Source organism: Gracilinanus agilis, chromosome 3, assembly GCF_016433145.1.
Source record: "Gracilinanus agilis isolate LMUSP501 chromosome 3, AgileGrace, whole genome shotgun sequence".
Classification (NCBI taxonomy): Eukaryota; Metazoa; Chordata; class Mammalia; order Didelphimorphia; family Didelphidae; genus Gracilinanus; species Gracilinanus agilis.
This window is the reverse complement of record NC_058132.1, coordinates 364,253,263-364,267,713: the sequence shown is the minus strand read 5'-3', so window position 1 is coordinate 364,267,713 and position 14,451 is coordinate 364,253,263. Positions and strand designations below refer to the sequence as shown.

The 14,451-nt window shown below is 35.7% G+C and overlaps 1 protein-coding gene across 1 annotated transcript in view; it reads left to right on the top strand.

Annotated features, from left to right (window-relative positions):
- The window catches only part of ALCAM (activated leukocyte cell adhesion molecule), a 141,909-nt gene extending 127,909 nt beyond the window's left edge, over positions 1–14,000 (top strand). Inside the window, exons 9-15 of the mRNA XM_044669194.1 lie at positions 2,543–2,655; positions 3,983–4,118; positions 4,241–4,374; positions 9,360–9,492; positions 11,480–11,518; positions 11,868–11,985; positions 13,847–14,000. Of these exons, the coding sequence (XP_044525129.1) occupies positions 2,543–2,655; positions 3,983–4,118; positions 4,241–4,374; positions 9,360–9,492; positions 11,480–11,518; positions 11,868–11,985; positions 13,847–14,000 (827 nt within the window). The remainder of the gene's footprint in view (positions 1–2,542; positions 2,656–3,982; positions 4,119–4,240; positions 4,375–9,359; positions 9,493–11,479; positions 11,519–11,867; positions 11,986–13,846) is intronic.
- Positions 14,001–14,451: the final 451 nt, after the last annotated feature.

Below are 14,451 nucleotides of genomic sequence, written 5' to 3'. Positions count from 1 at the left end.
TCTAGGAAAGCACCCATAATCAAAACCAGTTACAATGACTTTGGCTTTGGGAGTCAGATCAGGACTTATTAAAACAATTTCATTGACCAATGAATCCGTATTGACAGTTTTTAAAAGCAGAAGCATCATCAGAATCAAAGTCCTCTTCAACCTCACTTTTATTCTCTTTTAACCTGTGCTTTTCATCTTTAGACTAAAGCTATGTGAGCTCAGTGAGGCAAAAGGAGAGCTGCACAGAGACACAAAAAGAACAAATACTTGATCTGACCTTCCTAGAGATTGATTTTCTCATTCAGGGCAGTCTATCCTGTGGAGATACTGGCAAGGCAGGTGCAGCTTGAGAATGGGTTTCATGCAGTCAGGAGACCCACTTGCAGTATGGCCCTGGAGGCACTCAGACTTCAAAGATGGCCCCAGTGCACTTGTCATTTTTCCTTGGATATGAAGACCAGTCTTGTAATGAGATTTTGGTATCCGGTAGTATCAGTGAGAGCCTTCCTTCTGGGTGATTCAGTATAATCCCTTGAGCCTGAGACTTCATCCTGCTTCAAAAGAGAAAAGAGACTTCAATGATCTTCAAGAATTTTCCTGGGAAAGAAGCTCTAGAGTTCTTTTCAGCTGTCATTGTTTAGGTAACATCAGAGAATTTAAGCTAAAGCCTCAGGTAAACATGTAAGAAGGGAGGTAGGAAGATATATGATACCTAGACAAACATACCAATTGCTGATTACTGACATATTAGGATAGTATAAAGAGATGGCCCTATTGTAATGAGTTATCTGTAGCACTCTAAGGAACAAAAGCAAAGAATAGGATTTTTAAGCAAATGTTCCTCCACAAAAAATTGGCTTGTTCTGTCCAGTATTCATATTTTACTGACCAGAGTAAATCTGGTTTGTATATCAGTTTGTGTATCAGTAGTTTGTATATCAGTAGCATCCCTAAATAAGAAAGAATTTCCTTGCCATTCTCTCAATATGAACAAAACTAGCCATTTATGGGATCGTTTATCCAGGACTGCCCTGTGTCCTTAATAGACTTCTTTGCAAACCTTTCTGTCTTCTGGTGACATGGTAAAATGAAGTATGTAGATAGCTATAACTTTGAAAGACACCATATATAAATTGCTTTTAAGGGTCTTGTGTCAAGAATCCATAGCTCCAGGAGAATATTAGGGGTTGTTTGCTTTTGAAAGACTACAAAATCCTAAGAAATGAGAGGTTTAGTATCTGTTAACTGAAGATCTAGCTGGAAGAACAAGCTGATAATAAAGTCACAGTGGTTTCTTGATAATCAGCAGTTATAGGAATAGGAATAAGGAGGAAATATGTGACAATTTAATTGGGTTTCAGGTGTTTATGTGGGCTTTTGTTTTTAAATGCATTTTAATTTGAAAGCAAGAGTGGAATGTGATAGTTGAGTTTTAAGAGAGAAGCCAGAGAAAATGAACATTTTAATTATTTTAAAAGAAAATGGTAGCCTATTTGAGTTTTTATTTGTTTTTCCCTGAAAACAAATCTGTTTTCTTTTCCATGGGTACAATAGTAAGACCAAATAACTAAATAGTAGACTGTACAAGAGAAGTCCCAGTCTATCAATGAATTCCCCAATTCTTCCCCAAGTACTTGAGGGGGAATGAAATTTTTTCTACCCTTCCCTTCAATCACAACACTAATTATTTTATAATTGCTCATGTTCCTCACAACCCTTTTAGATAATTCTAACTTCTCATTCCCTTAGTCAACCATTCAAATAAGAAAGCATTCTACTTCACCTAGCACTGAATTTGACACTCGAATCTACTTCCTCTAGTTAATCCAGGTGAAAAAAATTTTTTTTGTTTTAATGTAAATGTATTTTAGAAAAGCATAATTAAAATGAGGGAGCAAAGATATATTTCTTTGTACTATTCCCCCTAAATCAACAAGCTCTTTAGAGAAACATTTCACTTTTCAGATATTTGTGTACATATATATAGGGATATTTGTACATTGTGTTCTTTAAAATCTTATTTTCTGACAGCATGCTTCAGTGTAATTTTTGCCTAACTTTTCAACCAGATGAAAAGGACAAAAAAAAAACAACATGCTTTATAAGCCTAACTAGTTTATTAGTATCTCTGTGAAGTGAGTTTTAGAATATTTCCTGCGTGCTTTTTTTTAGCATCAACTTGCTAAAGATGCTTGATTTTCATATTTTATGTTACCTTCTTTTCCAATAATAGTTTCTCTTATATCATTTGTTTCCTTACAGAAATAAATTCCGCCTACCCTCCCCCCTCTAGAATTTAAATCCAATTTCAGTACAATCCAAACCTATTGATTGGATTGACCATTTGACAATCCAGACTGCCTGTTTAATGGCCATAGTGAGCAGACCACAGTCCAGTTCATTGAAATATAAATATGGTCTATGTTTCAAATCACTTGCTAGGTTTTTATTCTTTCATCACTTCCTCCCATTCAAAAGCAAAAAAGAAATAGTATTTTGAATATTTTCATTTTCTGAGGTTTGCATTTCAAACAGTTCTTTTGCTTGACAGATTTGGATTTGTCCCTTAACCCAAGTGGGGAAGTAACTAAGCAGATTGGCGATGCTCTTCCTGTGACATGTACTATATCTTCTAGTAGGAATGCAACTGTTGTTTGGTTGAAAGTGAGTAATATTTTTACTAGCTTCCTTTGTAAATTCATTATAATTTAGAAAAATATTAGGACAGAAAAATATTAGCCAAATATCTCATATAATGATAGAAAGATAGATTATATAGGCAGATTTTTCTGAAGGTGTTTCTTTAACAACTTTAGAAATGTTAATTTCTAAACAAAAGTAGGAATATGTACTCCTTTAAATGTATTATAATGAATATGAATTTGCCATCCAAGTACCTAGAACACATATTAAATGTGTAAATTCTTAATAGGCCTCCATTAATAATTCCTCTCTATATTTCCAAGTAATTGTTGGAAATATAGCAAATGACACCCATGTCCAATCATTGTTGTTTTTTTAGTGCCACAGATGGTAAAGTGGAACTGGTCATTGCTCCTTTGGCATTTGGGGAAGTTGTGCCAACAATAGTGATGTGACCCTGATTTCAGCACTGCACATTACAGCAGAACACCCCCTTTGTTTTTTAACCAGAGTTATCAGATGTCAATCTTATCCATTTCCTCTGTGGTGTCCTGACCCTTTGACTAAATTCCTAAAAAGTGGAATCAGGGCATTTAAAGCAATGGTGGGCAGAGACCATCCCCATGTGTTACATAGATACATAAGTTGTTAACAACTAGGGCATTTGACTCATCTAGATACTTCTGCATACACATGCACACACACACACACACACACACACACACACACACACACACACACACACCCCAATATGAGTCAGCTGGGTGGTGTAGTAGAGTGCCAGCCCTGGTATCAAGAAGTCTCATCTTCCCGAGTTCAGACAACAAAGTATGCCAATGAGTAAGTAGCTAGGTAGCACAGTGGATAGAAAGAGAGGTCTAGAGTCAGGAAGGCCCGAGTTCAAAACCATCCTCAGACATCTGCTATCTGTGTGGCTCTGGGTAAGTCATTTAACCTCTGTTTTCTTCAGTTTCTCCTTACTTATATCCCAGGGTTGTTATGGAGATAAAATGAGATGATAATTTTGAAGCACCTAACACACTCCCTGGCCCATTCTAAGCATGATATAAATGTTATCTCTAAATATATAAATGTTATTTGTTATTATTTCACACTATTATTATTATTATACTAAAATGTGAGAAAAAATAAAGAAAACATTTTGTTTTCATATGCTTGCTTTATTAAAGGCAAGAAAAAAACCTCACATTTTCATGAGTAGGAAAGAGGGAGTAATTGATCATTAGGCTGTCAAAAATTATTAGTCTAGATTTTAATTATTCTTGTGTAAATATTCCTACAGTTATAACTGAGCCATGCAAAATAATTAACTTTTTCATTTAATCAGGATAATACCAAGCTGCGGTCTAGGCCATCATTTTCCAGTCTACAGTATCAGGATGCTGGGAACTATGTCTGTGAAACCAATCTGCAAGAAGTTGAAGGGTTAAAGAAAAGAGAATCTCTGACTCTAATTGTGGAAGGTAATAAAAGGGAGTCGTTTATATGCAACCTATTTTTCTTTCCAAAACCCTGGTAATTCTATAGTTGGTTTCATTTATCATAGTCAGTTTACCACAATATTTTAATTATGCTGATGTTTTAGGAAAACCTCAAATTAAAATGACAAAGAAAACTGATCCAAATGGATTGTCTAAAACAATTACCTGCCACGTGGAAGGTTTTCCCAAGCCGGCTGTCCAGTGGACAATTACAGGCAGTGGAAGCGTCATAAACCAAGCAAGTATTTTTCTTCTCATTGTTTGTCCTTAATCATTGCATGGTTTTATTTTGGTGGCCAAGACATGAGGCTGGTTTGGTATCAACATATACTTATCTATATATATTCTAGATCTGAAAAGGGAACTTTCTAATTAACTTCTGAATAGCACTGAAGGGAAGAAAAGGAGACTCAAAACTTTTCAAATTGATTTTTATCCTGGATATAATGGGAATAATTTGGGCTGTAACCTTCTTGGTACTGGGAAGTCCCTGGTGAGGAAGCTCTTTCTACCAATGCAATTCAGCAACTTAATAGTTTTAGACATACGTCTGTGACACAGCTATGAAAAAATTTTTAAGCAAATTGAACTGAGTCAGTATGTCAGAGGTGAGAATTAAAATCAAGTCTTCCTGGTTTTGAGGCCAGCTTTCTATCCAGTAAAACATGATACCTCCAAATTTCTTTTATCGAGAGTCATGAAAAGAAGTCAAATTATATTGTCTATTGCTCTCTCAGTATCTCTTTTGAAAAGAATGGAAAGTAGGATATTTTGTATATTCAATGGTCACTTTTTCCCCTTAAATCTAGGTGATTAAAAATTAATAGAAACACTTTGCTGCTTCATAAATGTATATATTCGAGTGTAGTAATTAGCTTCTATTAATGTGTTTCCTTTTATTAAGGGATTGCCCCTCCTAAAATTATTTCTTAACATAGTACTAGAAAAGGCAGTAATTTCATTTCAATATATGGCTCCCTGTGATTATGTCTAAGTAGGATCCAGATATAGAGACCCTTTGGGACATAAAGTGGGGTAGGGAAGGTTGCTTTAGTGAGGTAGTTACATTGCATGGCATCCTCCCTGCCCCCCAACCACCACTACCTCTCGAAAGAAGACTAGGTCTTTGCATTCATGAGTTACAAATGTCTTTTTCTTATGTGAACTCTGGTCATAACCTCATGCCAATTCTAATATCAAAGAGAGTGAAAATCTGGCTTATCGTTGGGAGTTCAAAATTGTAAACCCATGAAACTGTCAGTCTGTTAGATTCTCAGATAGAAAGCATTACAAGCAGTTGGAGATTAGGTATAATGGTTTTCTTGATAGGTTCCTTTTTTTTTTAAACATACAAAGATGCTGCATGAGCTGTTCTTTCCCAGGCACTGGCTAAGGAATATCTCTTCGGGAATATTAGTGTTCCATATGGTTATTTATAACTTCTGAGTTACCTCTTGTTTTGCTTGGGGCTGGTCATAAGACATGAGACAAAAGGCTGTCACTTTCTTTTTATAATTAAAATTATTCCAGCCTCCCTGGTACCCAGGTGGTTATGCAGTACCATGTCCTAGAATAGTCAATGCACAAATTATGGGAGGGGAAAAGAGAGTGGTGGTGATCATATATCTCATCAAATTCTATGTCTTTCTCCCTTTTCTGGTATTTGGCACTGTGTGGGATTACAAAGGTATACACTGCCATGGGTGTATAACGTCCCAAAACAAAATGATCAGAGAAGAGAGAGAGGCGTATAACATGTGTAATCAGTATTTTTTTCCCCAAAGCTTTTGAAATATGTGCTTGGGAATTGCTCTCTCTTGCCAGCTACTTCATGGAAGTAGGAGCTGTGTTCTCAGGGACAAGTGGCTGTTTATCCTGCCCTGTAGCCACATTTAAGCATAGGAGAATGCAAAAGAGGAGGCAGAAGTCCTAATTACAGATGATAGGTTAAGAGCTGGATGGTTCCATGGATATTTCAGTTCTATCCTCCTCCTTTTACATATGAAGAAACTAAGGCCTAGAGAGGTTGAGTGATTTGCCCAGGATCACACAGCTAGTGAATTTTCTGATAAAGAATTCTGACTCAGATCTTTCTGACTCTGGAGTCCATCACTTTATACACTACACCCTATTGCCTCAACTTTCAGTACCTAAATACGCATTCCCTGGAACCTGACTTGATAGCAATGTGTATGACTATTGAAAGTAACTCTTGTCTTTTAACATTTGTGTGGCTCTTTGTTTGCCTTTTACTTTTTTTTATTTGGTAAATTGAGCAGCTTTTGTTTTATTTATCCATTTTCACATTCTAGTTTATGTAAATGGCATGGAAAAAGAAAGACCTTGAAATAGCAATAGTATCAACAAAATATGAAATGAGAATCAACCTAGGAAAGTGTAAAGGCATCATTTCTAGAGGGGAAAAGAGGAAAATGGTCAAGGATCCAAAGAAAATCTTGTATGAAGTATTCTTGAATGGTGTAAAATTGAAGCTTTTGCTATCCAGGTAGAAACCATGGTGCTGTATTAAATTAGAAATCTTCAACCTTTGGACTCCATCTCCAAGAATTCTTTTTTATTACCCAGCATCCTTTTCCCTTCATCCCCAAGTTGCATGCTTACATTGTTTGTATATAGTTGTAGGTAACTCTGCCTCTCTTTCTCTCTTCTTCCTGAAGGCTGGGAAAGGTGGCTTTTGATTTAAGCTTTTACCTTTGCCTTTTATTTCTTTTACTTCAAGTTATTAATAAATCTTATTAAACGTAATACTTGGAGTATTTTGGATATTAATTATAATTCTCACGGTGCTCTGCTTCTGAGAAAAAAATGAAGTTGTCATTTTATTCTTTGTGTTATATTCCCTCAGGTGGTGATAGACTTATGTGAACCTTCTCTATTCCCTCAATTGATACTCCTTCCACTGGTCAATGATGATTTTTTTTAGCAACTGCTATGTATCCAATGAAACAACTAGGTGGCATTGTGGGTACAGTCCTGAAATCAGGAAGCCTCATCTTCCTAAGTTCAAATCTAGCCTCAGATGCTTTTTAGTTGGGTGATACTGGAGAACTCACTTCACCCTATTTGTCTTAGTTCTTCATCAGTTAAATGAGCTCAAGAAGGAAATGGCAAACCTTTCTAGTATCTTTGCCAAGAAGACCCCAAATGTGGTCACTAAGAATCAGACACAACCAAAATGTTTGAACAATAATAAGATATTCAATACTGTACTAGATATTGTCAGAGGAGGGCTACCTAATGTAGAGAAAGATTCCTTCCTATAAAAAAAAAGTTTGCAGTTGCACAAAATAATCAAGAAAGGATTGTTTTAAAGTCTAGACTTATGATTTCGTTGGTATGCTCTCTGAAGAAACTTTTTCCAACAGTATAGGTCTGAAACTTACAGTCTTAGATTACTATCTGACATATTGAAAATTAGTTATTTACCCAGAATCATATTGCCCATAGGTATCAGAGATGGGAAGTAAGACTAAGGCTTCCTGACTCCAAGGCCAGCTCTAGATCCCCTAAGCACTGCTCAAGAGATAGATATAGAGCTGGAAGGGACCTCAGATGCCACCTACTCCTATTCTCTCATTTTAATAGGGGAGAAAAAAATCTGAGGCCAATGGCAGTTAAGTGATTTGCCCAGGATCACTCAAATAGTATTCATCAATGATGAGCCCTGAACACTGGTCCTCTAACTTCAGAGTTTCAATGCTCTTCCCACTGCAAAGTGATTATTTTATAGTCTAGAGACAGTTTTTAACAGGAATTTGAGAAGCAAGACTAAATAGATAAACTGATGGAGTAAAAGCTATCCTCTCTCTCTGATTATAGAATAGATTAAACCTAACTAGACCACATAGGAATTAAAGGCTAATGGTACCATATCCCAAACAGCTTATCCTTTTTACATTTAGTCAACAACTAACTGTTTAGAATAAATTCCTTGTACAATACAAATAACACTGCTGAGAATGGATTGTTTCATACATATCATGACTAAAGATAAAATATCATTAATATTGGTTGGGAAGAACATTTAACAAACTAATGAGGTAGAATTCTATTTATGTTGTATGATGAAAGATAATAATTTGTTAGGAGGGCTGCTTATTAAGAATAACAATTTATTGAAATTCTGTATCTGACTCCCAAACTTTGAGTATGTGGATATTTTTTTTAAACCCTTGTACTTCGGTGTATTTTCTCATAGGTGGAAGATTGGTAAGGGTGGGCAATGGGGGTCAAGTGACTTGCCCAGGGTCACACAGCTGGGAAGTGGCTGAGGCCGGGTTTGAACCTAGGACCTCCTGTCTCTAGGCCTGACTCTCACTCCACTGAGCTACCCAGCTGCCCCTGTGGATATTTTTTAACAAAGAAAAATTTCCCAGACCACCACATGCTCTGTGATAATAATTGTACCATTCACATCCATTGAATGAGAAAACATATAATCATAAAAAACTATTATGAGTTCAGTTTTGTTTTTTAAACTAAACTTGGCCATGTAAACTTGAAAAGCAATTCATATGGGAGCAGCTAGGTGGCTCAGTAGATTGAGAGCCAGGCTCAGAGAAGGAAGATTCTGGGTTCAAAACTGGTCTCAAACATGTTCTAGTTATGATACCCTGAGCAAGTCACTTAATCCCCATTGCCTAGCCCTTACCACTCTTTTGCCTTAGAACCAACACACAGTATTGATTCTAAGATGGAAGGAAAGAGTTAAAAAAAAAGGCAATTCATACATGTGTAGCATTATTTATTTGAGGACTGGAAAGCATTATGATATGTAGTATTTTTCAGGTAGGACCTTAGAGATGTAATCCCTCCATTTTTAAAAGATAAAGAAATCAAGATAAAACAAAGGCAGATGATTCCTCAAAAGTTACTTAGCTAACTAATGGCCAAGTTAGGATGAGACTTCATGATTACTTCCTTCCAGTCCCATTCTTGTTTCTCCTCTGTTCTCTTTGTCTCCTGTTGTGGAAATGTTGTCTAAGCCTCTCTCTTTTAATAAAGAGAGGTGAGCTTAATTTTAAAAATTAAGATCTTAATTAAGATTACTATAAATATAAATAGGATCCCAAATGATGCATTTCATAATTTTTCCCCATTATAGACATTTCTCAGGGAATAGTACCTTTTCAATTATTAGTTCACTCCTTTTTTCCCCATTAATTTCTCTTTCAAAATTAACCTTGCTTTTTCCATTTACAGACGGAGGAGTCCCCTTATGTCAATGGCAGGTATTATAGTAAAATTATCATTTCTCCTGAAGAGAATGTTACATTAACTTGCACAGCAGAAAACCAGCTGGAGAGAACAGTAAACTCCTTGAATGTCTCTGCTAGTGAGTATTTCATTTCTGACATTAAAAGAAATATAAGACAAACTGAGGTTAACCCTCTTTAATTTAAAGTCTTCAATTCCATCTTCCTGTTCCTCCCATTATGGTAAGTTTTATGCATTTATTATTTTGTCCCCACTATCATTTTCATAAGATTCTTCTTTTCTTGTCTGTCAAGTAAAAGTCTTGTCTGACAATCAAGTCACTTCATGATGCATGAATCAGAATCCACATTCTATGCAGGGAGCTTTTCCCCCTAAGCTGCAAAGGATGTGAATTCAATTGTTTTTGCTTATGCCATTTTTGTGTTCAGAATAAAAGTGAGAGAAGAAATTATATTTTAAAACATCCCTGTAAGTATGTCAAGCCCAAATGTATTTTCATTCTCTTTTCTTTATTCTCTTCTTTTGAAGTCCTGCATAGAAATATTCTTAACATTGTTGTCCAGACAGAGAGAGAAGTTAATTAGACTCATTTTCCCCCTCTAGAAAAGGTGTAGAAAAGCTAATTTTTGAACTCTTGGTTTATAGTGTCTAGCACACAGCTACAGTTGAATACAAGTAGATACATACATGTATATCATATGTTATATATTACATATTCATCCATATAATTGTATCCAACTGATATAATAACAGTTACACCCAAGCACACAGATACATATTTTTAAATTTTTATATCTTGAAATGAATCATCTTAAAGGGAGAAGGGAACTTTGCCAATATGGAAATTAGACCAGCACATCACAAGTTAAATACTTCATTCCATCTGATGGCAATAGCCTGCCATTTAACATGAAACTGTAAATCATTTTTTAATGTCAAATTATCACTGTCTTTGTTAAGTTTTAAAACAGTGCTGAGCAAGACTGAAATCCAAAAAAAAAAAATCCTGCCTTTTTTTACTTTACATTTTACATTGTTCTTTTATGTAAAATACCTCTCATTTGAGTCTAATGAGCATTTTGGAGTGTAGCCAGGGCACATATTGTTCCCATTTTCAAGGATGGGAAAACAGTGCTTAATTTAAAGGTTAAGAGTTTTGCCAAAGGTCAGAGAGATTCAGACTACAGAGTTGAAAGGGACGTTAGGCCCACCTTTTATTTTATACCTGAGAAAACCAAGGCCCAGAGTGGTTTAAATAAATTGCTTGCCCAAGTTACACAGCTAATTAGTGGTTTATAAATGGTAGAGCAAAGACAAGAACCTAAGATTTCTGATTTCCAAGCTGGTACTATTTCACTACATCATCCTCTCCATACGCCAAGCTTGGAGAGGAATCTGCTGACTTATCTTTTAAGTTATTTTTCTTTATCAGGTCACAACTGGTAGCCACAATAGGACAGGTTAATAAGGTATTCCTCCGTGCTAACTAGCCCCAGAAGATCAGACCTGAATGAGGATAATGATTGAAGGTCAGATCAGAAGTAGAGAAGAATGATGTCATGGACTAATAGATAGATGTGGGTTGGGAGGAGATGAAGGGAGGACCTAAAAACACAAAAGTATCCTACTATAAGAAAAACTGAATTCAATTCAAATGCATTTATGTATCCTACCCTGAGGAGTCTGTGTCTAGCCACTTAAATATCTTTTTTGAATATCACTGTCTCCTCAAATTATACCTTTTTTCTGTTTTCTGGATCTTGAGATGACATTCATGTGGCAGATAACTAATCTCAAAACTATTCATCATTCCAAGCTGGTTGATAGTTGACAATCAAATGAATACCAGAGTATTCATGGTCAGTCAACACATTGTCAACTGTGCATTTTCCTATGAATTATAAAATTTTGATGCTTTTTTTAAAGATGAGATTATCTTCTTTATAGGGAACTTTCTGCTCCAGTAAGTGTAATTTTCCCCCTTTAATTCTACAGGATAGATTTTTGTCTTTAAGTAATATGACATCATACTATTTTGGTAAAAGGTAACTTTCATATATCAACAAGTTTTGTTTTTAATTTCATATTAACATTTTTCATTTCAGTCAGTATTCCAGAACAAGATGAGGCAGACGATTTAAGTGGTAGGTACTATGCGACAGACTTCTCTTCCTTGACTATCAGCTCAAGATTTATGAAGTATCATTGGTTGAGTAATTTCCCCAGCTGTCCAGAATTTTGACTGAAATTAAAATAGTAGATGAGACAAGTTAGTAAGAATGTTAAAAATGTTTCCTTAAAAATCACACAAGTAAAGTTTGCATGGATTCATAGTACACCTTTTTTGTTTGTTTTATTTTATTTTTTTGGTTTTGCTTTGGCTTTTTTTTTTTTTGCCTTTTTTTTTAAACTAGAATTAGCAGCTTAGATTGACTTCTGCTACAAATCATTCGCATTATCTATAATTGCATGGACTTTCCTTCTTTGTTTTAGATGAAAATAAAGAAAAAGTAAATGACCAAGCCAAGTTAATTGTGGGTATTGTCGTCGGCCTTCTCCTCGCTGCTCTTGTTGCTGGTATAGTCTACTGGCTGTACATGAAGAAATCAAAGTAAGATCTTAAAAAAAGATTTAGCATTCGCTTACTTAAGATGCAAAAAGAATTCTCTCATCTTCCTCTGTTCAACTGCATGTAAGCTTTAAACACTAAAGAGCTCTTTCCTAAATTGGAATGATTAGCTGTTGCTGAAGTGAAAGGACTTTGTTTCTGATTTTCCAGTTCACATCTTGCAAAAATTGGATATAAGGCCTTAGGGCTTGGTTTCATGTGTGCCCACTAGTTATTTCAAATGCAGGTCAGGATCAATTAGTTTAATTTTCTGATCCATTTAGTTGGCCTTATTAGACTTATGTTTCAATAAGATCAGCAGTTCAAGACTAGCCACAAATTGGTGACTTTTTCTTATGAGATTAGAAAAGACCATTCACTACAGGGGCTGCTAGCTGGATTCTTAGAGATCCTTGCTTCTACTCTGCCCAGGGAAAAACCACCTGGGCTGTTAAGATGAAATAGGGAACTTCTGAGCACAGCTAACCCAATCTCAGACTAGTGAAGTCCGCCCCATGAAAGGACAATGTACTCATTCCTTTACAGGAGTTCTTTGGTTGTAACTCATATACCATAGAATGTCATCACTGGAACAGTAGCCCAAACCAAATCAAGCTCCCTTATTTTATAGATAAGCAAAAGAGCATAACTTGTTCATGGTCACCATTTATAGGAGCAAGATCTCCTCATTCCCCATTCTAATATTCCACTGCAGAAAAAGGCTGAATTTTAGATCGAATGCATTAAGTAACAGAGAATAAAATTTTAAAATTAGAACTCTATTGAATTATGACTTGCACTGACAGCCACTACATTTTGGAGCTCAAAAAGAAAAAACTCCTAGGATCAAAACTCCTCAAGAAGCAGTATGACCTCTGAACTTATTATATTCAAATCTCATTTTCTCTATAAGAGATACAATGATTTTCTTTTGGGTTGAAGGTTAACCAGAAATGTAATTCATAATTGATAAAAATGATGATCACTTAGTCTTTCTTCCCTGCAGGAACTTAAAGTAATCAAAGGTATGGCTATCTAGCTGAATCTGTAGGTATAGCTTGCTGGAGTGGATTTGTATATTAGGAGAAGGGAAAGGGAAGCAGCATTTATGTAACACCTATTATCTGCTAGACATTGCACTTTTTACAGATATCTCAGTTGATCCTAACAACAATCCTGGGAAGGAGGTGATATAATTATTCCCATTTTATAGATGAGGAAACTGAAGCAAACTTGCCCAGGATCACATAACTAGTAATTGTTAGAGGTCAGGTTGAAATTCAGGTTTCCTGACTCTAGACCTAGCATTGTATATGCTGTGCTACCAGATGCCTCTATATGTGGAGTGTGTTCCGTGGAAACCAAACCCAGTTCAATTCTTAATTTTATATGTATGTATGTATATTATATATGTGTGTATATATATATGTATACATGTATGTATAGTATGTATTCTCCAAATATGTTTATTTCTAAAAATGAAGGCTCTGAAGAGAGCAAAACCAGTTCAACTTGGTCTATATAACAAGACTAATAATGCCCTTTTCAGCAAAAAGATTTGACTCATGAATATTCTATAAAGGAAGAAGTTATCAATTTGTTGGATTCTCACCTCCATTTTGTACTTTTCCCATATTTCAGCTAAATATTCCTTTTAATACTGTGCCCCATCAAACCAACATCTTATTCAGAAACTCATCAAAAGTACATCATTTGTTGGAAGGCTGATTTCAGCTTGAACTCCTCCCCCCAGACAAAATGAGACCAAAATCTTGATTGACACTATGCATCCAGTTACAAACCTCCTTTTCCACAAACCACTGGCTCCAATAGTTATTCATTGTTTGAATCCTCCCTCCAACAGTTACTCACCTAAACCCTGCCCCCAAAGTGACATCAATGGAAAGTCTGAGAAGGCAGCAGCACAGAAGTTTCAAACCCACTTGAGGCAAGACAATATTTTTTCTTTCTGTATGTTGTGGTTGATAGACACTTTTTGTGATCCCATTGGAGAATAGTAAATCTTGATCCAGGCACTTCCTTATGGAACCTTGATCAGATACTTCACCTTCACCCAATTATGAGAATCACCCATTATATTCACATATCCTTCTCCACCATGAACATTATCTCCTATAGCTACCATGTGGGGAAGGTCAATCCATTCATGTCCATGCTTTCTCTGAAAAATTATATAAATGCCTCAAGTCATACAAATCTAAGAAAATGTAAGGAGTTATTCGGGAGAGAGCAGCAACCTTTGACAATCCACCGTCTATCTGTAAGTTTCAAAGAAATTTAACTTTAAACTCTGATCCCACCACAACAACAAATACAGGATGCATGATTAAGATCTATGAGTTTTGGCTCTGAGATATTTTAAATTTGATCGACCGTACACTTCAGCTGTATTCTACACATTTTGTTGTTTTTTATTATTTGGGGGGAGGGAAGAGTTTTGGAAGAGAA